Source organism: Rhipicephalus sanguineus, chromosome 1 (assembly GCF_013339695.2).
Source record: "Rhipicephalus sanguineus isolate Rsan-2018 chromosome 1, BIME_Rsan_1.4, whole genome shotgun sequence".
Lineage (NCBI taxonomy): Eukaryota > Metazoa > Arthropoda > Arachnida > Ixodida > Ixodidae > Rhipicephalus > Rhipicephalus sanguineus.
Window position 1 is genome coordinate 275,273,276 of NC_051176.1, and position 27,914 is coordinate 275,301,189.

The window sequence follows — 27,914 nt, forward strand, 5'->3', positions numbered from 1 at the left end:
TCTCGGCTAATGTAAATACTATGCATATTAAGAGTTAAGGTTCGTCGTTATTACCTGAAACATTACGTTTGGCTGAGCAGCGATGTCAGAATCGCTGACGAAATTTATCAGGACGCTTAAGTTTCCGACCTAAAACCAGTGGCACAAACGTGCCGCTGGTATGGGAAAGTCAACTATCTGAAACGTTCACAAGCGCTTGACGTCACCAAAATGAGTAAGCGCCATTGGATGGAGCATTTACGCGAATTGTCTCCGTGGGAGGGACAGCGATGGCTGTGGGCGGAGGTGACATTATTTCTTCAGTTGTAGCCGCGCATAGCAAACCAGGCAAGTGCGCGGGATGCTTTTCAGCTGCAACATTTTAGCACAGCGCTGAGATTGATTCGCTCACACTGACTTGAAACGCCGGTTTGTAATCATGCCAGTAGAGAAGCTGTATCAAGCCCCGATTTGCACGAGTTCTTGCATGTGTGGGCTTCCTCATGCTATTGACTCAGTATGGCCATATCCTCGAGACCCATAGATATTATGGGCGCAATCGAACAGCGGAGCGTTAGTCCGTGACCGTGCATTTATTCCGGCTAAACGTGCGTTTCGTTCTATTCCACATGGAAAAGACTTCGCCGAGCGGTTCTGCGCCGGCCACAGAGTCGCCACCACCGTCGCCCAGCCAGCCGCAAACGCCACGCTGCAGTCCCGGCGAAGAGCGGCCGTCCCCGTGGCGGCGGGTGGCCAGCTTCACGGCAGTCGGTCACAGGGCGGGACACGAGGATGGGACAACTCTTCGTAACGGGTGAGTGGACCACCGCCGACTGCATAAACTGGCAAATTTGCGCTGTCGACTGAAACAACAACAGCTCTCCATTGGCGCATTGGCATTAGACGCAGGACTGAGTACAGACAGGTTGTACTCGCTGCGTCCTTCGTCTATTTTTCGCGCAGTCACTATCTTGTTCTGTTCCATTGTGCTGAATAAATTGGTGTCTTATTCAAGCGTGAAATTATTTTTACCCCGTAGGACGCTTTCACTGAAGTTAAATATAGCGTCTTTGCATGCGTTGAAAAAAAAAAGAATGCTAAAATAACACTAATTGAAGGAACCTACAGCCTTCTGGTACAGCCTATACAAGCGGCTGAGGTGTGCTGCTAAGCTCAGTGACGCCCCCATCTAAGTGCGGCCCGGCCGCATTTAGATAGGGGCGAAATGCAATAACGCCCGAGTACATAAATATAGGTTCACGCTAAAGAATTAACCCCGAGTGGTCCAAATTAATCCTGATTCCCCCACTATACGGCTTACTTCATGCGGTAATCATGGTTTCGACACTTAAAGGGCCCCTAAACCACCGCCAATATTTTTTAAAACATTTCAAGTAAACACTTTCATCGAGTTCAGAATGTCGTCACGATCAACAATTCTAAAAGCGGCAGCGCTACGGCGCGCGCGCGCGCGCGCACACACACACTCACACACACACACACACACACACACACACACACACACACACACACACACACACACACACGCACACACACACACGATTCCCGTGCTTCTCTCCGGTATGCCCAGCGTTCATCGTGACGTCACCAGGGAGCATCTGCGATGTCACCAGCAGCAGACGCTGTCGATTGGCCCGAACAAACTTGCTTGCTAGCAGCTACTGTCTCAACGGAAGAAGATTAGCACAAGAGACCGGCGGCTGGAGTCGCAAAATCGCGACACGCGGCGCTGTTACCAAGCACGCCGATAGCGAGATTGCCAAGCACATTCCATTTACCAAAGCTGGGGTGGCCGGCGGTCCGGCGGGAAGCAGCCCAATCTTGCTGTTGGCCCATCCGAAAGCCCATATTTTAAAGAAGCGCTTGTTCATTGTTAATCGGCAGATGTGGCTATGCCATGACTTCTTTTTTTTTTTTCTTTTTTCGCTGGAGTTGCGAGCAACCGTATTTTTATCGCTGTTGCCCCGATAAAGCTGTTTGTTGGAGTGCTTTCCGCCAGCCGCCCCTGCTTTGAAAAATGGAATGTGCTTGGCACTCTCGATATCGGCGTGCTCGGAAAAGACAGCGCCGCGTGTCGCTATAATCTTTTTCCGTTGAGACTGTACGCGCACCCCATGCTCTTCGTCGTCGTGTTGTTCGGTGCAACACCACACACACACACACACACACACACACACACACACACACACACACACACACATATATATATATATATATATATATATATATATATATATATATATATATATATATATATATATATATATATATATATAGCAACTTAGAGCTATGTTTGTAGAAGAAAACTAATGTCATTTATCCTGGCGTTGTGTTTTTATATGTTTCTTTTTTATGGGAATATTGGGCATTATTTAATTCTGCACTAACCACATGATTTCGTTTATTTAGGACTGTTTTTTTTTTTTCATTCCTGTTACGCACACGCCATTCATTACGTTGGGCTGCGAACTCTTCAGGCCGCCTATTAGCAACTTTTTTTCCGTTGTCCTTCATGTGCGAAATTGTACACGGTGGAAATAAAAATTTGACGACAAGGAGGAGATACCAGCCGTCGATCGCAGCGTAGCAAAGATAAACTGGTAGCGAAACTAAGCCCATGTATCAAGTAGTTGGCGGCTCGTTGCCACCGTTGCTATCTACGTATCGCGGGGACAACTAACAGCAAGCAAAAAATAAAATAAAAAATAAAATATGACGTCACAACCGGAAGCGGTAGCGACGTCGCGCATTTGCACTACATGGCGCGAAATTGAATTTTTTTAATTGCTGATCTTTTACAGGCATTTGATACGACGCGATTTTATTGCGTCTTTATGGCGGGCCAGTTGCGTGTGCGGGAGAAAAGGAAGATCAACAAGAAAGATTGGGGAAGCATTTGGCTAATAAAAGCCAAATAGTGTACTTGCAATATACACCAAAATACTTTGTAGATGAAGAAATTATGATGCAACGGCTGACGAGCACAATAGCACAATAGTTCGAAAACTCACGTTGCCCAATCGAGGAAAACCACTGGAGCGAGACAGCAGCCTTGAAAGTATCACTTGGCAACCTTACAGTACAGCGTTTCTTCGCTTAGCGTGTCTAGAGTGTACTAGAACAGGGGAGTGCCCGGAACGAGCTTCAAAAAGTGAAGCCCAAAGAGGGTCAATCCGCTTGTAGCGCTGCGATCGGTAGTCTGCAATGTGTCGTTGTTTAAAGAGTTGCGCGCGGCTCCGCGAAAGTGGTGCAGTGGTACAATCCCCGCTTCCCACTCAAAAGGCCCTGGTTCGAATCGCAGCTGTACAGGGTGGGTTTTTATTCGTAGTGTCTACCTTCATAGCTGTATTGGTTTCCCTTACTTTCTTAAAACTAGCTTCAGTTGCTATGTATTGCTACAAAAAGTAACGCAAAATGAAAAGTAAAATAGAAAAAAAATTCACAGTGAGCGTAGTTATTTGAAGCGCCATCCCGCGGAATTCAACAAAAACATAAGGTATGGCCCCCGAGATTGAATCCCAAGAGATGGCGCTGCAAATAACTCTGTTAACTGTGAATTTTTTTTTTTACTTCTCATTCTGCGTTACTTTTTGCAGCAATACGTAGCAACTGAAGCTAATTTTAAGAAAGTAAGGGAAACCAATACAGCTATGAAGGTAGACACTACGAATAAAAACCCACCCTGTACAGCTGCGATTCGAACCAGGGCCTTTTGAGTGGGAAGCGGGGATTGTACCACTGCACCACTTTCGCGGAGCCGCGCGCAACTCTTTAAACAACGACACATTGCAGACTACCGATCGCAGCGCTACAAGCGGATTGACCCTGTTTAGGCTTCACTTTCTATACATGGGTGCTGCGGCCGTTCCGAGCACTCCCCTGTTGTTCTAGTACACTCTAGCGTGTCGCATTCACCATCACGAAAGGCGAGGGCACGCCAGCCATGCGCTAGCGAAAGCAGTCTGCAGTCACAGGAGCGGTTATCTACACATTCTGTGAGCTAGTTTAGCTCCTCTGAAGTGTCACGCCAGTAAACAACGCATAAACAAATAAATAACCTACGGAAGATACGCCCGAAACCACCACGCAAAAGTGAGCGGTGCCTCGTTGACCCGACAATGCGCGGAACCATCCGAACCATGCTCCGAAGTTCGAACTATAATGATGATGATGATGATTTGTGGCTTTGCCCTTTGTAGCGGGTGGACACATATGGTGTGTTCTAGCCTGGGTATGAAGAAAAAAAAAAGGAAAGAAAAAGAACGACAAAAAGAAAGAAAAAAAAAAGAACGAAGGCACGAAAGAGTTCACTTCTGGCACCACTTCCACCACTGTTGGAGCCTTGTCTTTGTGGTGGCAACGGCTTTTGCATTCCTGTCCGCCAGGGCCAGTGCCTGAGGGAGAGTAGTGGCCTCCGGCGGGCGGGGTGAGAGTTTTTGGCATTGCAGTACCAAGTGCTCCACTGTCTCTTGTTCTGCTCCACACGCTCTACATAAAGTTGAATCGATGTTCGGGTCAAAGCGGCTGCGATATGCCAGCGTGCGAAGCGCTCCCGCGCGCGCCTCGAACAGTAGCCCACTTCCACCACTGTTATCGTACAAAGATTCCGGGGCAATGGCCTCTTTGTATGTTCGGTACAGCTGGAGTGTACTCTTTTGCTGCAGCGACATTTGCCATTGTGCGCTCTCCTCTTCGCGTATCCGTTTCCGAACTGCCGCGGTAAACTTGCGCTCCGTGTTCTCGAGTGTTGAGCAGTCCAACATTCCGTACTTGCGTCGGAGAAAGTAGACTCTATTTAACCACTGCGTTCTGAGCCCCACGAAGTGCAGGTAGCGGAACATGCGACGGGCCCACCGGTGATCATTCATGAAGCGTAGGCGTCCTTCATAGGCGATCTTGCTTGTGGCTTCCCTTGCCTCGAACGTTGACCAGCCTACGTCCCCCTGAATGGCCTCCACTGCGACCCTTCCATGGCAGCCTAGTGTCAAACGGCCCACCTCCCTTTGGCCTCGCTCCAGCCACTCACGGGTCCTGCTTGTCAGGTATATAATGGCATTCGCAAAGGTCAGGCATGGGACATGGACCGACTTCCACAGCTCTCGCACCAATACATATCGGTTGCAACCCCAGAGGCTTCTCCGGCGCAGAATGCAGCTCGCGCGCTGGGAGGTCTGTCGCAACCGATCCTCGTGCCTCAAGAACTGGCCTTCCCCCATGCCGATGGTCACACCCAGATACCGGTATTCTGTTGAGAATGGCAGTTTGTCTCCATTCGGAAGTTCCAACGGGAGGTTTGTATCCACTTCTCCGGCAAATTGGACAACAGCCGACTTCTGAGGGTTGAACCGAAGGCCTAAGCCTGCCAAATGGTGAGCTGATATTGTCACCAACTGCTGGAGCTGATGTCGGTCTTCCGCAAGGAGAACAATATCATCTGCAAACACCAGCCCCGGTAGTGTCCATACTTCGGGCTGTCCTTCTGACAGGAATTTCATCTTGAACCCAGTGTTTGATTGGATGAGGGCACTTTCTAAGCCTGATGCATACAGCATGTATAGCAGGGGCGAGAGTGGGCACCCCTGCCTGAGTCCTCTGCTGACCTTTACTGGCTCAGAGGACGTATCTGCCAAGCGTGCTACCACCGAGCTATCGGCATAGAGGCGACGTAGGAGGTCTGTCCATTCTTGTGGCATGCCCAGCTCGGTCATGCGCCGCAGCATTAGGTCATGTGGAACGCTGTCGTATGCCTTCGCAACATCTAGGAAGCATGTGAGCAGACCGCGGGATTGTTTACGTGCCACCTCAATGCATTGGGTAACCACGAAAAGATTGTCCTCCAGGCGTCGGTTTGGGCGGAAGCCATTTTGGAGTTCCGTGAGGTGCCCGCTGCTTTCGGCCCTCGCAATAATTTCGGGGCTTCATTTACTACAAAAACAAGTTGAGGTTAATTGTGGAAATTTCTTATTGCTGTGAGATTGTGTCTTCATGCAGCATCGTAGCAACGGCGCTGTTACACTTGTATAAGTACTAGTTTAGCAAGGCGTTGCTTTGGGCTAGTTGGTAATCCATAATTACGAGATTACTAGTTTAGATAGCGAGCTCATAAATTATTTTTCTTTGCATTTGATATACCCCTGAGCATCATGAACCTTTATGTGGACATGACGTGCGAGACAATTAATTGACTCATTAAGGCAAATAACGTTCAATTAATACGTGGGCACTGAGAGTGTCATCGAAACAGTTCAAAACGCTCATTTCGACTTTCAGGCGTTTGTTTTGCAGACGACTGTTATCAACAGTGCTCCCACAAGAATTTGACATTACCGCTTGTGACCCGGCGGTTGATCGGACTAGCAATTCATGCAAATCGGGGTATACGGCCACATAATCCCAGACGAGTGTTGAAAAGAAATGTTTACATAATCCAAGTATACTAACACCTCAGAATTTCCGAAACCATTGTGTGCGCGGCAGTATTATTTGTTTATTTCCCGGATGTATTAAGTGATTCTTTACGATAGACAGATTCATCTAAAGTCTTCTGTTGCAGAAAGCGCAATTCTGTCGAATCCACTAGATAATCTGCAAAGGCAGACATAACTTGTACGATAAGCCGCAATGTAGTTCGTGAATTGAAAACGTCCTAATTTAATTTGTAATCTTCGGGACGCGTGTCCTAACCGTGGAGTCTACGCCAAGTTGTAATGAAGTTATAACCATTAGCGTAAATTCTTTAGCACCGATGTCTTGGAGTACGCGGTGAAAACAACGAATGTCTTGCTCTCGTGCATCACCATTTTCACGGCGAAGCTTCCGTTCGGACGGGAATTCGCCCATTATAAGCTATATTATCCAGATTTTCTACAGCTTACTAAACTTTCGCTGGTAGTGTAAACTTCTGCCTTCTCCCTTCGTAGATTTTCATCGCAAGAATGAGCAGTAATCACCACCGTATCGCTAAAGAGCGGGTACGCGGCGGGCGCAGGAAAAGGCGATCCTCGTCCGCGGAGCAAGCGAGTCCTTGCCGTGACGTCACATCGCCGCGACTGCCGCGCCGCCAGTGTTCGTTCTCGGGGCTAATAGCACACTGGTCACAGTTATGGGCCTGTAGCTGCTGAGGTAACCGCTGTCAGCGCCTTTCTTGGGAACTAGGCATATGCGGCTTCGTAGCCAGTCTGCGGGGATGGGGTTTCCCTCTATAATACCCGTGAAGATAGCAGCGAGATGTTCTCTCGCTATCTTTCCCAGGCGCTTCACCAGACCCGCGGGTATACCATCCAGTCCCTGTGCTGTCTGTGATGCTATTCGCGCTAGGGCACGTTCTAGCGCTACTCGTGAGACCTTCCATTCACAGTCCTTCGCTTGTGAATGTCCTGGGGCTGGTGTTATATGTGTCACGTTCTCCGCGGCTGCTACAGGAGCCGGGGTCCCAAAAACGTTTTGGATGTAATCGGTTATCTGCTTTTTGACATCGGAGACCGGTTCTCCTGTCGCCTCTTCTCGGAGGGTTGGTCGTGACGGGCTCTTTCTGTCTAATGCCGATATATACCTCCAAAAGTTCTGGATTCCACTGTGACCTGGCGTTGTGAGCTCCTTGAGTTTCTTGTGGTCACTTTCCGCAATCTTGCGTTGCATTAGTTGTTGCATGTGCCGCTTTAGCTCCAGGTATTTGTGCCACGCCTGCTCGCAGTCTTCAGCTGAGAGGTGGCGAATGGCGCTCCGGTGCTCTCGGTTTGCTACACGTCTGGCTTTCAAAGCTGCTTTCACCTCGGTATCCCACCATGGCTTACACTGAACACCTTTGCGGGAGTTTACACGAACTTCATGTCTGCCCATTATGACTTTCAGTTCTTTGATGAACGCTTCGTACATGACAGGGCCGTCTGGGTTGCAGTGTATATCGCTCGCTTCGAATTCCTCAGCGATTTCGTCGTATGTAGCTACTGGTAGGTACCGCCTTGCTGGGCTGCGGTGTCCGCGCCGAGTTCTGTGGTAGGCCGAGGCTGCGAAAGTCAGCTTTATTCTATTGTGGTCGCTCCCAACACTGTACTGGCCTGACTCATCGACATGTACTCGGGCGATGTGCATCGCCAACTTGCGCGACACAAGGGCATAGTCGATACATGACTGACTGTTTCGGGCACACCATGTGACCATACCCTCGCAGTCGGGTCGGAGGTTTGCCACTTCCAGTGATAGGTCTTCTGCCAATTGAATCAGAAGTGATCCGTTGATATCCTGGTGTCCATCGAGAGGTTGAATATGTCCATTGAAATCTCCCATCAGGATTACCTGTTTGCCCTCCGCCCATCGGATCACATCTTTTTTTATACATTCAACAATCTGGCGGTTCCCACCATCTTCAACGCGTGCGACACTGAGGTACACCACTCCCACAATCACTGGCACACCCAGAAGTTCACCGGAAATCCACATGTGTTCGCTGCAGGACCCTTCCAGCCTGGTCCAAGTGATATTGCTGCGCCACAGCACACCCACGCCTCCTCCTTTGCGGGATCCCTCCGTTCTGTTGCAGCCTGCCCAATGCCAGTCTGCGTTTAGAGGTGGCTCCTCGAGGTCCCGGAGATGTGTTTCGGCCACAGCAAATAAGGTGAAGTCTTCTGCCCGGAGAGTCTGGTACAGTTCTTCCCACCTTGACATCCTTCTCGCACCATGTAGGTTGATGAAGCCTACATTGACTCTAGGTGTGGTATGCTTGTGTCTTCTTGGATGGCGCCTACGCCTCATTGGCGCACTCTCGTGGCCATCACGAGGTGGTGCCGCACCAGCTCCCCTACAGTGTGATACATAGTATTTGGGGCGTCTGGGATGGTCCATGGGAAAGTTGGAGTCTGTACCCATGTTGGCAGTCCTGGCAGCTGCAGTGGAGCTGGATGTTGGCCTGTCACAGGATGAGGTGTCTTGTGCTGTTGGCCTGTAGTTGCCATCTGGTGTGCGTCTCCAACCTTGGGTGTAGTCCGGCTGTCTTTCGACCTCCGTGGACTTTTCCGGTTGTGGCGTTGCGGTGTCTGCGGCCTGGGTTGCTTGTCGCCGCTGTGCCGCTGTTCTAAAAAAGCTTGAGCCACGGTACTGATTTTCATGGCCACAGAGCACACTCCTGTGTTGTTGTAGTGGATCCCATCTTTGTCCATCATATTTGGTCTCCAACCCTCGTTTATGTCGAGGAACTTGTGTCTGCTTCGCTTGCACCAGTTCCTCAACTGCGCGTTGGCTAAATGAATTGCGGCCCTGGTCTCGTCTCCTCTAGAGGTGATTTCTGGGATGGAGCATACCACGAGCTTGGCCATGCGATTGTGCCAGCTCGTTTTGAGGGTCTGGGCGATACGACAGGGATCCTGTCTCAGTGCATCCGTGAGTCCAACGTGCACTATGTATTGGCGGAGCACATTCCTGGCTTTCCGCTCATATGTATCAACGTAGTGCATCGCTTTTTCACTTGTGGCTTTTTTCCCAAACAGGAAACCAACTGCTTTGGGGGGATACACATTGGTTTGTACGTTAGGTACAATCCTCCCCACATCGCCATCACCCACAATTATGACTTCCCGCTCCGCTTCCGGATCTGGCCGTACCCATTTCTTGTTGACCTTCGGGTCCACTCTGGTTGACGGGTGATCTGTAGTCTGCTGCTGTGGCTGACTATCTGTCCGTGTTTTCATATTTGTCACTTTGGGACCTTGTTTTCCGGCAGCTCTCTTCGACCGTGCGCCGCTTTTCGTCGGTTCTCTCTGGTTGACACTTTCCTCACTGTGCGTTTCTGTTGCCTTCATTATCTCACCTGATGTGAGACTTGGTAGGCTTGGCTGATCCTGAATGTCTGTCCTCTTTGGTCCCCTAGGTGAGCCTTGCTGGTCCAGGGAGTCACCAGCACTTGCCTGTTCCGAGACCATGCTGTTCGCTTGAACGTCACGGAGCTGCGTCTGCGAGTGTCCGTTTATCTCGGAGGCCGGGGTCTCAGAGGGAGGCTGTGGGGTCGACTTGTTTTCGTCGTGGTGGCCCTCAGTGTTTTCACATACCATTGGGGGTTGCTGTTTGTGGAGTTGTAACATTTGTCCAGCTAGCTCTCGCACCGTTGCCTCGAGCGTCTCGATCTTGGCCTGGAGCTCTGAGCAAGCCCGCTGCTGGCAAGCTGTTAACTGCGTTTCCAGCTCGTCGATCTTTCTGCACAGTGAGCACTCGAACTCCACTTCCTCCGCTGCCTCGATATCTTCAAAGCTTGTTTCATCTTTGTAAACCCACCTTCCACATGAATCGCATTTGATACTTGGCATCTCATCCTCGGCATGTCCTTTCTTCCTTGATTTTCCCTTCGCCATGCTGGTATACTGTTCCGCGCACGGTGCACTTTGTATTTCGCCGCTAACAGACAGCTAGCGCCATCTTTTGCCCGCCTTTGGAGACAACACGTGCTTGCCGGCGCTGTGCCGATAGATTGGGCCTAGCGCTTCGTCGGTATGGGCAGCGGTACATTCAGCGGGAGGGGACAGGGAGCAGCGGACTGGACAAATGCCCCATATCACAATGACGCACAACACATCACAGCACATCACCATACACCACATCAGTTAATAAGCCATCACCATACACCACAGCACATCACCATACAAGCCGCCATGAAGTTCCTTGCTGCGCGAAGCCATCTTGAAAAGATAAACACAAGCCCACACACGCCCCCTATTTATGGCGCTCGACAAAAAAAATGAGGCAATCAACTTTTTAGCCAAGTGTCAGATAAACCGTGAAGTAAATTTCTAGTTTAATTTGGCATATATAAAATTAAGGGTATACGAAAGAAAATTCCATTGATTTTTTTGGTTTTCTTTATCTGTCACCTTCTCACCTAATCGCGCTTCAATCCTACTATATCGTACGGCGGGCGTTGATGACTGTGGCAATAGATTTTCGACCACTTTTCGTTCCAAGTTTCGCGACCGATATAATTTGACCACAGCGTAGCCGCGTAGCGAAGGAAAGAGCGAAACGAGCGAGGGCCGCGTTTCCATCATCAAACGCGTTTAACTCCGCTACACTCCGCTATTACGGCACCATTTCGAAAAATTATCGCGGCGACGTGTTCGTTGCAGATTCGTGCACAACGGCAACCCCGCAACTAAATTTCGACCTCTGGTTTAAGGGCCCTTAAAACCCCCAGAATTTGATTTTCAGGCATAACCCTCAGACCCTACTTATCGTCGTAACCTTTTAGGGGTGAAGCGCCTTAGGGTATCGGCGTGTCGGCGTGCATCGTCGTCTACTGTCGTGACGGTCCTTTTGATTTAGCGCAAGAGAGGGCGCCACCGCCTCAGCGCTCGCCGTGTGGCGAGAGAGAGCGAACGGCGCGCGTTGACTATGGAAACGCTATTTCTGCAATGAACGCTGACCTACCTGCTCGCAAGGAACGAGAATGCGCCCTCGCCCGCGAGAGACAATTAACGCCGACGCAGGCAGCGTCTGCTAGCGAGTTTCTTGATTGAAAAAACCGACTGTTCGCGCTGCACAACCGTTCACCGGCCACCCCGTATATATACAGGCACTGGATCTTGACCTGCATTGTAGTGCCGGTGGGAGATTTCTCCTGTGCGTAGTTGAACAATAAAGATACGCAGCGTGCATGTTAACTAAAAGCGAACTGCGGGTCTCTGTGTCTAATCTTTCTTCTGTCTCTCATTGCCCATTAGCAGTGATTTTGCTGTGGCAAACACCGGCGCACACTGCATGCTTCGCCCCTCCACAGGTTTCGCGTTAGTGGAGCTGAAACACCCTTTCCTACATGCTTCGCCCCTCCCCAATTTTTTGTGTGGCCAATAACATTTCTGTGTGGCCGTATACTTGAACGCGTACAAATGCTGCCGAGGTCAGCTGGCAGTGTCGACAGAAATATATATGCAATATGACACTATTTTGTGCGTGTACTTCATTGCGGATGTCTGTAGAATATAGCTCCGTTAGACAAGCTCAACTTGCTTTCTCTTCAATTCATGTGACATCAACTATCTTGCTAGAACATGTTTATAATAAACGTTGACAGTTTAGGAACTACATTATATCTTGTGTGGCCTCTCAGTATCACCACTGTTGCGCAAAGTATATGCAGAGCACTAATTCTGCACCGTGTGCGTATTGGAATCGTCATGAGGCACCTTGCGCAGGAGGCCGTGGTCATTGCGGTTGAGGAAGACTAGCAAGATTGACAAGAAGCAGCGAAAGTCGCAAGACGATAATTCTGTCTCTGCCGGCGGAAACAGTCCGACTGAGGTGAGTATCCTATTTCGTGCATTTCGTGCAAGTGTATTCATACTACATCTCCGCATTTTGCTGTACACCTTTAATGGGTGCAGCTCTTTTATTCGAGTTCAAGAAATAGGAGCCAGCCGCCAGGGGCTAGCCAGAAATTTTTCCAGAAGGCGGGGGGTCTATACTCAGCCTTGTAGGAGATGCGGCGCAGGTAACAGCCGAAGACATCGTCCTGGTCTGGGCGAAGGGCTTTTTGCATAACGAAATATTTGTGGCGCAACTGAGAACGAGGACGAAAAACGAGAGAAGACAGGATAAGGTGCCAGATTCACTACATTTTCCTTAAGAGACAGGATTGTGCTCTTTTGCACAAAATATATCTGCCACAAATCCGTGTCGCCTCTGTTGACAACCACGCAATTCCATCGGCACTGTGTAAACAGACAAAATATATCACCGCACAACACAAGTAAGACATATGTGTACACGTCTTTCGCTTATACGTCCTCTATGACATAGAAGAGGGGCAGCAACGTAAACACAGGGTGCCGCGGAGCCAACTGACATATTTCAAATAGGGAATTTTAAGGGCTTGTTTGTTTGTTTGATACAACCTTAATGAAAACCAACATAATCAAGCCACAGCAGGTATAAGAGACGTTAATTGTGTTATTGTAACTGTACTGTAGTAACCCAGGTGAAAATGAGTAACTGGGAATCCAACTGGTTTCAACTGGTATCAACTGGGACCAAATGGTTCCAGTTGGGAAACAACTGGTCCCAGTTGATTCCAGTTGCAACTGGTCCCAGTTAGCAGCTGGTCCCAGTTACAACTCAACTGGTCCCAGTTAATTCCAGTTGCAACTGGTCCCAGTTAGCAGCTGGTTCCAGTTACAGCTGAACTGGCCACCAACGGGAACCATGACCAGTTGAACTGGAAGAAGCTGATCCCAGTTGGAAACCATAACCAGTTAAATTGGAAGCAAGTGGTCCCAGTTGCGCCCTAACTGGAAGTGCGACCAGTTGTCTTGGTTGTACGGTTCTTCAAAGTGAAAGAAGAAAGATAATTGAACGCATACGCAGAATTGCTGCACTTGAGTAAATGGGTTTTATCTAAGAGCTTTTTGTGTCCTATTCGCAGAAGGGTACCATCACTGGCCTAGTAATATTCCTAGGACAATGAGAGAATAAGAAAATGGCATCTCATGGTTTGCGAATGAATTATCTTTTCTTGTTTAGACGTCATCCTCTTCGTGTTGTTTAAACCCCATTACATTAATATATACAGCCTTACCTCACCTGATATATATGTATTTTTTAAAATCATATTATCGTGGATTATTCCGTTGCGCAAATGCGGAACACAGTGCACACAAGCGTACGCTTGTTTTAGCATCGGTACATTCAACTAACATTAAAAAGCTGTTGTCAATCTTTTTACGTCCATCACGGTGACAATACGCGCAACCGAGGCGGGCCCAATTGACGTTGGGGTGTTAATATTGCCGTCGTCTCGCTGGGAGCATGCCATGCTTAATAGTCTTGTGTGCAGCACAGCGGTTACTTCCGTACGAGAACGAAAAATGGAGTAGTGCCAGTGCCGAAAGCTACCACAGCTGAGACTGCCGACATGCTGCCGACACAAACCCACCCACAAACCGCTGCACAAACGCAGCCTCTCTACATCGACTGCCGTCACATTAGTCCCGTATCTCATAGGCTCAAACATTGAACGAAGCAGTAAAGCAATCAAGCATAAAGATTACATATAAAATAAACTGAAATGAATTATTTCGTGCCAATTTGGCAATATTTAATGGAAGAAAGAAACTGGATAACAAAGACATAAAATTTAGAAAAACAGCGATGCTAGTTTCGTACACCACATGGGACGAGGGCTAGCTACCGAGCGCTCGGTGGTCCGTGGTCGCGCTGCTTAGTTGTGCTGTTTTTCAAAAGGAACGTGCAGTCATGGCGTGCGTAAATTAGACTTTGTCGAATTAGTGTTCGGCAGCTTCATCTGTGGAAGACTTTGACTTCAGGCGAACGCCGGACAAGTGTTTACGCCTGTGACAAGACGGATATATGGACCCATTGTGTGAGGAATGCTGCCTGCCAATTGTCAGCGATGCAGCCGTTTGAAGGTAATTATACCATTTATGCTTCGAGTGCTAGTTGTTCAGTATCCTAGAGAAGATGTAGATATAATACAGGCAGAGTGCTTTGAGTGTTGAGACGATGGAACGTTGCATTGTAAACAAATGCTTTCTATACTGCTCTAGCTAAGTTTGTTTATGGGTTTGTGCGGAGTGCTCGCAAACTTGCTGCCATTTGTTTGGGAGCATCACAGAAAATGAGTGCCGTGCAATACTTGTGCTTTGAACGGCATGCTAAATAACTATGAAGTGTACTCGTAACTCTGTACGCGACGTTCAAAGAAAGCGCTAAGGGCCCGTATTTGCACTCTAAATGAATATTTCTGAACCTGTTGCAGGTGTAGGCATATGAATTCGAGTGAAAATAATGGTGTTTTTTTATTATTTTTTGCTGATGATATATAAACTCGACTTCTAAAAATTCGGAATAGATGCAGCGCATGATCTCTGTAGACACTGTTTGTCGTGTGAATTGTTAGAAGGTAGGTCTGCTGTGTATATCTATAAATTGATATGACTGTTCTGAGACATGCATGAAACATGTTACCTCTTATTTTGCAGCAACGCTGTTTCATTGGTCTCGGGTGAATGGCACAGATTCATCAGCTGCGCAGCCCGAAACTTCACCAGTATATTGGTTGAGAAAATACAGCACTGCATGAAAGCCGAGCGGAGGAAATCTTTGCACTGAATGTGCACCCACGCAATAGGAACCTCGGCGAAGACCCCAAACCCGCACTGACCCCGGAGAAGGTCAACGTCGTTGGAGGTTGGTCTGCTGTGTATATACCTTGTGGTGAATTATTATTACTAATACTTTTAATCTGTTTAACAAGGTATGAACTCTTTATTTTTCAGCGACCCTTGCCCATTGGGCCCGCTCAACAAAAAATGAAGCGCTGGCGGCAGCAACCAACTTGACCAATGTGCTGTCTGAAAAAATCCAGGATAGTGTGAAGGCTGAGCGCCGAAGAGAAAGGGAGGTTGTGCGCAGTCCGGCATTATGAACATTTTTTTTTCCCGCAAGCTTATTTTGAACTGTAATTTATTGGTTTCAATAAATATATATTAAAACCTTAAATGCTTCTTTCGAATGTCTTAGGTGTTATCACAGTAATCCACAAGTTCAAGTGTACTTGAGCTGACTGGAGTATGATTACATCGGTGGAGACAGGTCCCTGATGGCATCTGGAACCAGTAGGCAACTGGAACCAGAAGGCAACTGGAACCAGTAGGCAACTGGAACCAGTAGGCAACCGGAACCAGTAGGCAACTGGAACCAGTAGGCAACTGGGACCATTTGGCAACTGGGACCAGTTAGGTACTGGAAATGTGTTCCTTAAACCATTTGAACTGGAACCAGTTGAAACCAGTTGGATTCCCAGTTACACATTTTCACTAGGGAATTGTGATATAAATGTGAAAAAAAAAAGTAAAGTGGACGAAAAGACAGTTGAAAAAGTTATTTCCTTAGAAAACTGCTTGACTAATTTTAAATAAAGTTTAATCATTCATTCATTCGCCCACCTTGCTTTCTTCACATTTATATTACGATTACTACAACGCAGTTAAAATAGAAGAATCAACGTCACCTGTACCTAGCTTGGCTTAATTATCCGTTGGTTTTCATTAACGTTATACTTCAAGTGGCCATATGTTATGTACGGATGCAGGGAAAAAATCGGTTTCTATAAATAGGAACAAGTATGTCATTCATTTACCACCAATTACAAGGTAATTTCTTGAAAACTACATCTGACAGATGGCATCCTTTTACATCAATGCGTCATTGCAAACACTTCTTGAAGTCGCTCACGCGCCTCCGTATCCGCATAAATTGATGTAACTTCGTCATCAATGGCTTGCGATTGCCATCAGCGGATTCGTCAACAATTTGAAATGTGTAAGTTGGCTCCGCGCCACACTGTATATAGCTTCGTAAATTTTTATTATTCGTGAAAAGACGGAAGTTGAACGCACTGCAATAATTTCTGTTTCAATGCCGGCACAACCAAGACGCGGACGTGTATCACCCAGTAACTCGATTGCTCAGTGTAGTTGTGGAGCAGGAGTGCACTGCGGTAATGTTCCGTGCTTCGTGCAGATACTAATTTTCTCTGCACGCGTGAACTCTGACCACGCACCGCTAGCGCACGCAACAACAAACAAAGGCGAGCAAAGGGCTCGTACCACTCAGTTGAACTTCGCTTTCTCCGGTAGGGAAATGGAAAGCGCTGGCGTCGGCGAAGAAACTTGAGCGGGTCTCCCCTGTGCACACATGCGAAGTTGAAAAATTTCGGGGGTTTTCAACCTCCCAGACCCCCTAGCTACGCCAGTGCTGCAGCCGCGTCATAAACTATTGGAGACAGTGAACGAAGAGATAGTCCGACCAAAATGCCCTAAACAACAACTACAACACACACACACACACACACACACACACACACACACACACACACACACACACACACACACACACACACACACACACACACACACACACACACACACACACACACACACACACACACACACACACACACACACACACACACACACACACACACACACACACACACACACACACACACACACACACACACACACACACACATCATTACGGACAGTTATCCAGGATTGATACTCCTCAGACTATAGCTGTGTTCCTCCTCAGACTATAGCTGGTTCTTTGAAGCATTACGTTTGTCTTGCAGCAGCTGAATCCGGCGACCGTGGTAGCGGCAGCACCGGGCAGCCGCGCCGTTCTGCGCTGCCAGCTCGACGTTCCCTCCCTGCCGTCGGCGGCTGGTGCGGTTTCGTGGCTGCTGCCCGACGGCAGTTGCGTCAAGGCCTGCGCCCCGGGAGACGCGGCGCCCGTACTCTTCCGCATGGGAGCTTCCGTGGACGAGGGCGAATCCGCGTTGTCGGCCTTGGGCCGTGAGCAGTCGCTGGCGGACCGCTGCGTAGCGCGGCTGCACAGCGACGGCTCGAGCAGCCTGGAGGTCGCCGAGTGCGGACCCCTGGACGCCGGCCTCTACGTCTGCAACCGCGTCGTGGACGGCGCCGCCCGAGAGGGCGCCTCCACGCGGCTGCTCGTAACCGGTGCGTTGCTACGTGTGCACCGCACTCGAGCTAAAGTCGTGTTGCTTAAGTAGTTTAATGCAGTACTGATAACAGAACGCCATAATTCTTATAATAACAGACATTGGCAGTGGGAAGGGGACGAAAGGAGGCGAGGGAGTCGCCGCGGTGAAATTTCGCTCCCCCTAATGAAGAACCCTGCGCCCGCCTATGACAAACAGAAAAGTGTACCCCGAGGTTTGATACAAGTGTTTCGGGCGAAATTCAACTTACCTGTGCAATATGTGGATCTTAGCTTGAAAAAAAAATTAACTGAATTGGGATTCACTAGCGAAACTTACATTAATTATATTTTCGTTCGAAATAATGGTCGTTGAAATTTCCCTATTCAATCTGAGAAACAAAGCAGAGGTTGAAGGAGGGTTCTGCGACGATTCAGATGCACTCAAACTGTCGCCACTTGAGTGTAACTTTCTGGGGTAGCGCTAAGGAACACACGGACAGCGACACATAGTGGACTCGACGGGCGGGCTGCGCTGCTATGTCTGTCTACTATGTCTCACTACTACTGTCTATAGTGTGTGTCTGTCCGTCTGTTTCTTAGCACTGCACCCCGAAAGTTCGACCATGAACCAACGCGCCCAAACCAAAGTTCTGCTTGCATTTATCACGCATTTATGTCTGACTGTTTCTAAGCGTATTTATCAACTTGTAGACTTTTCTTCTGATAGTGGCACCTCCTTACATAGGCGTGCGCACAGAGGAGAGGAGGCAGGGGGGGGGGGGGGCGGCCGCCCCCCTAATAAGCAAGAGGGGGGCGCAAAATCTGCTCCATACATTGACCCCCCAGTCACCTAAGAGGGGGGGGGGGCGCAAAATCTGCCTCATACATTGATTTACAAGGGGGAGGGGGTGCGCTGCGACGAACCTTCGCCCCACCCCCTGATGGGGAACGCTGCGCACGCCTATGCCTCCTTATATCATGGGACCTTATGAGGGGGGTCCTTCTGAGAGTTAATTCGTGATGTTTTACCAGCTTAGCCACAAAAATATCTGGGCTGCTCGGAGATTTGCGTGCGATAGAGTGTGCCACGAAACAAACTCGGGCGCGTGGAGAAAAGAAGAAACAAAGGAGAAAGACTCCGCGATAGATGGCATGTTGGGATTTTGTCCGTGTCGCAGAAAATGCGGTGTCAGCAGCGTTGGTTGTTGCCCAAAAATCTGCGTTGTCCGTGAGCGAACGATCCCGATGGATGCAAATAATGACAGTCAGTGCTGGAGCTGGAATCGAACCCAGGCAGTCTTTGATTTAAAGGGCCCCTCACCATGTTTGGGCATTGCGAAGAAACAAGCGAGGAGCATATAGATCACTCGGTAGCAAATGTGCCTGCAAGTCATGAAACGCCTGCATGGTGGTCGAAATTTGAAGCAAAAGGCCGCACGCCCTTCTTTTCGCAGTAGCCGCTCCACTGGCCTTGGCACGTGTCTTCGCACGGCCGGTCTGGAGGCGCGCGCTCGCTCGAAGGAGCGCGCGCGCGCCTCCAGACCGGCCGTGGTCTTCGTTCTTCATCCAGTGCGGAGCGACATAGAAAGAGAAGAGCAAGACATGAAAGAAAAAGAGGCGGAGCTCGTCCCTTCAACACGGCATGCTCCCTCTTCTCCGGCACTTGAGAGAACGAAATGGCGCTACACCGCTATTGGCCGCGATATCGAGCGGAGTCGCCGCTTAGCGGCTTCTGGCTGAACCGCGCTTAGTGTGGATTGCTCCATGCGTCGTCTGCTAACCCCGTTGTGTTTGCATGTGCGCGTCCGTCATGCAGATCCTCAAAAGGCGGTATGTTCCGTTGCGTTAGTGCAACTTTAAACGCTCGTACGTGTGCCTAACACGATGTAAAGAAGCATTTGGCCTTGATCGGCTTTATATGTACTGTAATGAGATCAGTGAGTGCACTTGTCGAGAGTGCTGTGTGTGGTCGTCGTACCCTCCGTTCACGAGAGCCATATCAGTGTAGGTGCCGCTCTGTGGTTCAAGCGCATTGCAAAGTGCACTTGGCGTTGCCCTAAAGATGAGAAGTATTAACTCTCATGTGAATATAGCCTTTTAGCGGCGCGGTGGTAAAAAAAAAAGGCTCGCATGTACTTGAGCATTGTGGTTAGGTGTCGTTTATACGTTACGCGACGAGCTTTAGTTGTGTGCGGTCCTGGTCTCACTAGAGAGAAATATTTCTGTTAAGTCACGTCTGACACTTCGGTACTTAAATTGTCCCCTAAAAAGAACAGAAAATGAAATGACACGGAAATCGCAAAACTGAGTTGCGTTGCGCAACTTTAACTTGTGGCGAAATTTATACAAAAACACCCGTGTACTTAGATTAAGGTGCGCGTTAAAGAGCGCTGATGGTCAAAATAATCCAAACGGCGTAGTTTACATTTGTTTCGTAGTAACTTCACGCGAAGCCACATCCTTTTTTCTTTACCTTATCTTGAGCGTTTGTGTTGCGTTATTTAGAATGACGGAAGGCAGCGGACATTATTCGTATGAAAAAGCGTACTTTGGTCCCGTAAAATAACCGGACCTTTGTTCCATTACTGTCGTGCAAGTAATCAATCGAAGAAATTTCCGTGCTGTACAGCTACCTTTGTGTATTGTTACTGGAATAAAAACAAGCGTGTGCGTGTTAAACGTCTCCGTAGCGCTAAAGCGCTGTCAGCCACGTAGCCTTCCTCAGTAAACCTATCAACTGTCCCAGGCACGTAGCCAGGATTTTCTTTCGGGGGGGGGGGGGGGGGGCAAGGCCTAATTGTTCGAAAGAAAGTCTTTCCATGGCAAAAATAAAACAAAAGTTGCCCGGGAATGTAGAAGGCCGGACAAATTTCGGGGGGGGGGGGGGCGCCCCCCCCCCCTTGCCTACGTGCCTGAACTGTCCTACATTTCATGGAGAACCGAATAAGAAATGCGAATGAGTATTTGAGCACGCAGTGCACAAAGTGCTATTTCAACTCATCGTGCAGGAATCCGGGCTTTCTTTTTGTTGAGGGGCATCCAAATGAACAAGAAGTAAATAGTTAATTCAGTCGCGCCATACAGCAGTGCGTAGTAGGTGGAACACAAGCTAAACATGTACAAATAAAACAACAAGAAAACGTCACCCATTGCAAAAACGCCGACTGTCGCCGAAGGCGAGCAACCCGTTCGTTGGCAGAATGCGCTTCTCTCACAAGTAATTGTAACGTTCGGCGCGCTTCGTGCATTAATTCGGGAATGAAGAGCGCACCTATTACCACAAAGCTGCAGTCAACGCATTTTGTTTGCTGGAAATCGGGTCACATCGCTCACAACGAAGCGCTGTTGTGCACGTTTGTACACGCGCCGACAACTGCCCATCCACACTAGCGCGGCGACGGTGCTGCCACCTGTAGCCCGATCTCGCGGCGAATACGATGGTTGTACAGGTGTTCTGTGGCTACGCCGCTTGCCTTTAGACGTATACAGCAACTATATACATATGTAGGCTATGGCAGGGAGGTCACTTCCTGGAGGCATGGTAACAGACAGTTTTATTGGTTCTTACATGTGCTATTAATAATGAACTGATTTGATTTTTTTTTTCCGTAAAACGGTTCCCAGACGGCATCTCATAACTTCGAGTTGTTATCCAATATTCGCAATGAAGTTTTGTGAAGGGCCCTTTAAGTGACTAAATGAGGAACCGTCATGATATCAGGTGTTCCTAATAAACTGGCGCTGCCATCTATTGCGGAGTGTTTTCCATACGTGCGATTTCATTTTGTGGCGTGGTGTGTTGGTTTCAGCAACTATTGAGCGGATTTAAAGCGTCCATCATTTGTTACATTACCTATTTCACCGTGTGACGTCACCTTTATTAACGGCGCCTTCGCTGACTGTTCTCATCTTTGACATATATTGTAGGAAGCTTGAAGTGTAAACTCCTGTGTCTTTCTTTTTTGTTCAAGCTGACCTTTAATGTTGCCACTGGGTCAGTCTTCCCGTTCAGCGAGGTCAAAGATGTGTGTGGTGGGATTTTTTTTCCTTCTTTCAGGAAAGCCAAACGAGCCAGGGCGGCCGGAGCTGGTAAACGCCCAGGGGACCAAGTTGCAATTAAAATGGGAACCAGCACAAGGAACGGACGACTGTCCAATGACTGGATATGTGGTTGAAAAAACTGTCAAAGGTATATAACTTCCCTGCGCACTCTGGACGGGGCCCGCTCTCTGTTTAGTGCTGGCCATTGTGCAATTAATTTAACCGCTCTTTATCTTCACTCAGGTTTGCATTCCTGGGAGCCGGCCGGGCCAGCGACCACATTGTGCACGCAGGTGATCCACTGCGACCCAGGCTGCTACATGTTCCGCGTCGTCAGCTATTCGGAACTTGGAACGAGCAATCCCGGTCCATCCTCTGACGCAATTACGGTCACAGGTTCGTGCGCTTGTTTCCATCATCGAACGAGCGTATTCAGAAAAAGAGAGCACGCGAAGGAAGGCACAAGCGGAAAGACGAGGAGGTTAGCCAATTCTTAGACCGGCTGGCTACCCTGTGCTGGGGGAAGGGGGATAAAAGATGATAGAAGAGAGATGTTACAAAAATAAGGGAGAGCAAGAAAATGAGAAAGAGAGGAAGAAAAGGAAACGAGAATACGACACTGCTTAGAGCCTGTCTCTAAGACCAGTTGTCCGCAAGAAGCGATCGTAGTAACTGTGCCTTTGGGCAGAGGACGCCGCGATGTGCTGTGACATGATATAGTGGGAGAAAAAGAAAGTGGCCAGAAAGGTAACAGTCGTCAAGTCATTGCTATTGCATAATGAGTACTTGGGTAATTCATTATTAAAGCATCAACTCATTTATGCACCATACGTTGCCATCGTACCCGGCTTAAGATGTCGCGGAAGCGCTCTTCTGCTCAGTGCGAACTGTGGACTGAGGCATGTGATGTTTTTTTCACTGTTTTAATTCATTCGTATGCACCTTCCTGCCACCGATTTTGTTATGTTTGCATGCTCAAACGGGCCAAACGGAACAGCGTCAGATGTAAGTGCATAAAAGCTGTTTACAATGATGAAAAATAAAATATCTGGCTTGCAGCCAGGTATACACATGAGCAGCAGCTTTGTGCAAGGAATTCAAGCTCCTTGTATAATAAGTACGCTCGGCTCCTTTCACACGTACAATAAATTCAGTGAAGCTTAGCGCTCGTTTTTCGGCGCAGGTGACACAGCGAAATCCCAGTCTGGTGTGGTCGAATGGAAGAAGAACTTTTCCGAATACGTCGAAGTGGGAGAGTGTGGAAGGCAAGTTCTTATTTTATTTCAACGCACTGTGTATACTCCTTCTTGTTGTTGTTGTTGTTGTTGTTGTCTTTTCATAAGAGGTAACCTATTTTTCTCTACTTATTAAGCGAAGTTGGTTGTAAATTCGATGGTCGTGTATTCGACTTAATACAACGTATTCGTTCGGTGATCCAGTTACAGCTTTTTGTTACTTGCTCTTTCAGGGGACGATATTCCGTCGTGAAGAAGTGCATCAACAACGCAACGGGTGAAAGGGTAAACGTTTTCCTCCTCTTAAAACCTCTTGGTTGTGGCCGAAAAATCGCCCTTGCGTGAGCGAAAAATCCCGATGGATGCGAAGAATTGCTCAGGGCTGGAGCCGAAATGGAACACTTGGGCATTCTGCCTGGCAGTCAAGTGTTCTAACTCAGAGCCACGCCAGCGCTTGGAACTGCTTTGGAAAAATGCGCTCTGCAGGCGTCATGTCGGGCGAGGAGACACGTTATCAGACGTAATATTGCGTGGCAGAAGCGTAAAAATTGCACTCTGCGGCACACCATGTGATTGCGTAACGAGTGAATGGTTTGAAGCGGTCCACCCCCCATTACAAAGGGCTCAGCCATAATCAATAATAATAATCATCAGCCACAGCATCAACAAAGTGTGTAGCTACGCAGGTGCACGTAGTGCCTTACGCGCAATGGGTACTTCGCAACTATACTTACATGTCATCATCATCATCATCATCATCATAATCATCATCAGCCTGTCTACGCCCACTGCAGGGCAAAGGCCTCTCCCATGTTCCGCCAATCAACCCGGTCCTGTGCTTCCTGCTGCCACGTTATACCTACAAACTTCTTAATCTCATCTACCCACCTAATTTTCTGTCTCCCCCTCACGCGTTTGCCATCTCTTGGAATCCAGTCAGTTACCCTTAATGACCGCCGGTTATCCTGCCGACGTGCTACGTACCCGGCTCATATCCATTTCTTCTTCTTGATTTCAACTATGATATCCTTAACCCCCATTTGTTCCCCACTCTGCTCTCTTCCTGTCTCTTAAGGTTACACCTATCATTTTCCTTTCCATCGCTCGCTGCGTCGTCCTCAATTTAAGTTGAACCCTCTTTGTAAGTCTCCAGGTTTCTGCTCCGTAGGTAAGTCCCGGTAAGATGCAGCTGTTATATACCTTCCCCTTGGGGGATAGTAATAGACTACCATTCATGATTTGATAATGCTTGCCGAATGAGCCCCATCCCATCCTTATCATTCTAGTTATTTCACTCTCATGGTTCGGCTCCGCGGTTACTACCTATCCTAAGTAGACGTACTCCTTTACAACTTCCAGTGTAGTAAGCTTACATGTAGTAAGCGCCATTTCACGACGGCAAATGTCACGCGCACAGACGTTCCTTTCCTCATGGCACGGCTGAGGTGTCCACCGAGAAGCGAAGCATGGCTAGGGTAGCATGGCAAGCGAATGAAAAGGTGATGCGAACGGGGCCCGAAACGCTATGCATTCCACCATCAATATAAGCGTCCTCCAATTTTTTCCCGAGCTGGTGGCTCTGGAGAAGCTACACATGTGGTGCGCAGGGTGTCGGATTGCACCTTCCTTTTCTATCATATCTTATTAATTAGCCGCGCGTCGCGATTTTAGATGGTCATGCATCAGCGAAGCACGTTCGCAATAACAATAATGAGCTTTCTCGAAGTAAAGCACACAGTCACGGAGCTCTTAGGCGTTGCCTAAATTCATTAACATTGCGTCGCTGCGCGGAACACGGTGTTGTTTAACGTTTCCAGCGTATCTCCAGTCTAGCAGTTAAACATAAGCCATCGCTGTAGATCTTATCAGTGGAGAAAGCTGTTGACGCCCGATTAAGGAAAACATCGCACAAAACATTGGAGGAGCGCTAATTCTTCGCCTTGTTTACGTGACCTGCCGTCCTCTGTCCACAGGCAGCAGCCAAGGTTATCGGCTTCCAGCAGCAATCACGCGCCACAGTGGAGCACGAGTGCCAGCTGTTGGCTAGCCTCCATCACGAAGGCATTGTTGAGCTGCTCGAATGCTACCGCACGCCGAGCAGTCACATTCTAGTGTTTCCATTGTGCGTAAGATTTTGTGCTTGTATTTGGACATTGCATGAGAAGTTTCGCAGTCGCAAGTAACATTCTGCTTGCTTGAAATACGAGCGCGTAACGTAGACAAGGACTTCCACACGGACACGTGTGTTACGAAACTTTTAACTGCCAGTATATATTTGTCTCATTTTAAACCTTCAGTTGGTAGAGGTGGCACTTCAAGAAAACTTCATTTATTACGTCGACGTTTCGGTCAGAGCCTGAGGAAGGTCAGGCTCTGCCGAAACGTCAACGTAGTAATACATGACGTTTTCTTGAACTGCCACCTCTCATACTTTACATATATATATATATATATATATATATATATATATATATATATATATATATATATATATATATATATATATATATATATATATATATCACAAAAGAGAGATTATTCGTGCGAGTACGTCTAACCAACATACATAGGCGTGCGCAGGGTTCTCCATTGGGGGGGGGGGGGTCATGATTCACCCCCCCCCCCCCTCTGGTCGATTCCAACAAAAAAAAAAACAACCAGCTCCGCAATGGATGCAAAAAAGAAAATGAAGCGATGACGTGCTCCTAACAAAGGCCTGCTACTGGCCGCCGGCTGTCCGGTATAAAGGTGGGAAGTAAATAGTAAATAAAGGGGGACGCCAAGGGAAGCCAAGCTTGCCTGCCAGCAAGCTTGGCTCCTACCGAGTTTAATCGACAGCATGTGCATGTGCCAGTTTGCCTTGTGTTGAATCTGGTGGCGTGCGAAAATATCTTAAAGCAAAAAGGCGCACTGCGGGAACAAGGACATAAGAAGGGAGGAACCGACGACACAAAGTGCACACTCGCAACTGAAGGTTTATTGAAAGAGCACACATAAATACGTTACAAAAAAGGCACGTGATGCAATTTACCTCGCCGAAACAAAACAAAACAAGATGGATATCCCCTTAACAGATCATGAAGGCGCATGCGTTCGAAGAAAACCGGACAAAAGAAAAAAGAAAATTCAAACTGCGTGGAGGGGGGTGGGAGAGGAGGGCAGACAAGGGAAGACAACAAGAAGACAGCTATGCCGTAAACAATGATTTGCATTTGATTACTACGGACAAAGAAGGCTTCTTCGTCGTGGCCCCTGAGACCGCCTTCTCACAAAAAGCGATGGAAGCCGTTACGAAAAACTTCGTTCCTGTGGACGTCAAGCCTCAGAAAGTAAAAAAGCGAACATTGGCCCTGTTAGCACAATCTGGAAAAACTTGCTACAGCAGTAAAAAAGTCGGAGAACCTCAACCTGCAGATCTTCTTCGTGGCAAAGACTCACAAGCCCGGGATCCCTTTCCGTGCAATTGTGACAGAAAGAAACACCTGGCAGCGTGAAGTTTCGGTATTTCTACAAACGCATCTACAGGACGTGTCGGTGTGTGACCCCTTCAACATCCCGAACTCAGATGAACTTGTAAGTTTTTTAAAACTGTGCAACCCAGGCGCATGCCAGTTCTTCAGCATAGACGTAGAAGATCTTTACTACTCAATGCCTTTCGACGACCTGTTAAAAAGTGTTCGGTTATGCATAACTAATGAAAATGACGAGATTAAGTTCCGTAACTCCTGTGGTTTGTCGGTGAGCACCTTTTTGGAAATATTGTCCGTTTACTTACAATCCACCTTTGTGGAATGGAAAGGCAAATTCTACGGACAAAAAACAGGTGTTTGCATAGGATCTAAAGATGCCCCTGTCCTCAGTAGCATTTATCTGGGCGGAATCGACAAAAAAATTAATGAAAATTTGGGAGCGGCAGCAACAAAGATTGTTAGATATGTAGATGATTCTCTCGTGTTCGTCAATCCTGGTTGTTTGGAACAGAAGGTTTCTGATGTTTTGAAACTGTTTAAAGAATACGGTCGCGGGGTTAAATTTCACTGTAGAACTACCGAAAGATAAAGAATTACAGTTTTTAGATTTGAGGCTGATGGCTGGGGGTAACCATGTATGCTGGTCGTACTTTCAAAGAAGCCGATACTAAACTTTAATTCAGGACATTCGAAAATTGTGAAAATGGGGATTGCAGCGTCTTGCTTGCGAGCAGCGCTAACCAAAACGTGTCCCGACAAGATAACATGCAGTTTCGGCCACCAACTACAAAGGCTAAAAAAGAAGCTGGTTTTGTATAGACGCATGCGCCTTTATGATCTGTTAAGGGGATATCCATCTTGTTTTGTTTTGTTTCGGCGAGGTAAATTGCACCACGTGCCTTTTTTGTACCGTATTTATGTGTGCTCTTTCAATAAACCTTCAGTTGCGAGTGTGCGCTTTGTGTCGTCGGTTCCTCCCTTCTTATGTCCTTGTTCCCGCACGCCTTTTTGCTTTAAGATATGAACCGTTACCAACTAGCCCAAATGGCTGTTTTGCTACAATATAGTGCGAAAATATGTTCATTGTAGGTAATCTGTTGGAATCGATCGAGAAGGCAGAGTGCAATCGTTGTGATTTGTCCCCCACAGCATCGAAGGACTCCGGCTCTTCGATCACGTTTGTGTACAATGGAGCTTCTACAGTGAGCACACGGCGTCGCATTACTTGGCTCAGCTGTTCAACGCTCTTGACTACATTCACCTCTGTGGTATTGCGCACCTTGATGTAAAGGTGAGTGAACACAATGTATGCTCCATTTTCCTTTAACTATTCTGCAGTGATTAACTATTGATGCCAGGGTGTAGGAGGGACCTGTTCCTTGCAGAGCTTTAGATTAGGGAAAGATGTTGACGCGAGTGCCGCCTACTGCTCCGTTTTCTCGCCTTTACACTTTACAGCCAGAGAATCTGCTCGTGGAAGAATGCAGCGACAGGCTCAAACTGATTGACTTCGGTAACGCCCGCAGAGTGCTCGGAGCCGAGTGCAAAATGTCCGTAATCGGAACGGCAGAGTTCGTGGCGCCCGAGGTGCTCAAAAACCATTCTCTCAGCACCCGCGCCGACCTCTGGTGAGCTTCTCGTCAGAATTGGGAATACAAGTGTGATTCGC

The 27,914-nt window shown here is 48.1% G+C and overlaps 1 protein-coding gene across 1 annotated transcript; it reads left to right on the forward strand.

The window, feature by feature from the left end:
- Nucleotides 1-577: 577 nt before the first annotated feature.
- Nucleotides 578-27,877, forward strand: LOC119379004 (kalirin). Its single transcript, XM_049412974.1, has 9 exons — nt 578-793; nt 12,174-12,279; nt 17,132-17,516; nt 21,557-21,688; nt 21,784-21,936; nt 22,724-22,809; nt 24,749-24,897; nt 27,395-27,536; nt 27,704-27,877. Exons 1-9 carry the CDS (start codon nt 609-611, stop codon nt 27,875-27,877), a joined length of 1,512 nt encoding a protein of 503 aa, XP_049268931.1. The 5' UTR covers nt 578-608.
- Nucleotides 27,878-27,914: the final 37 nt, after the last annotated feature.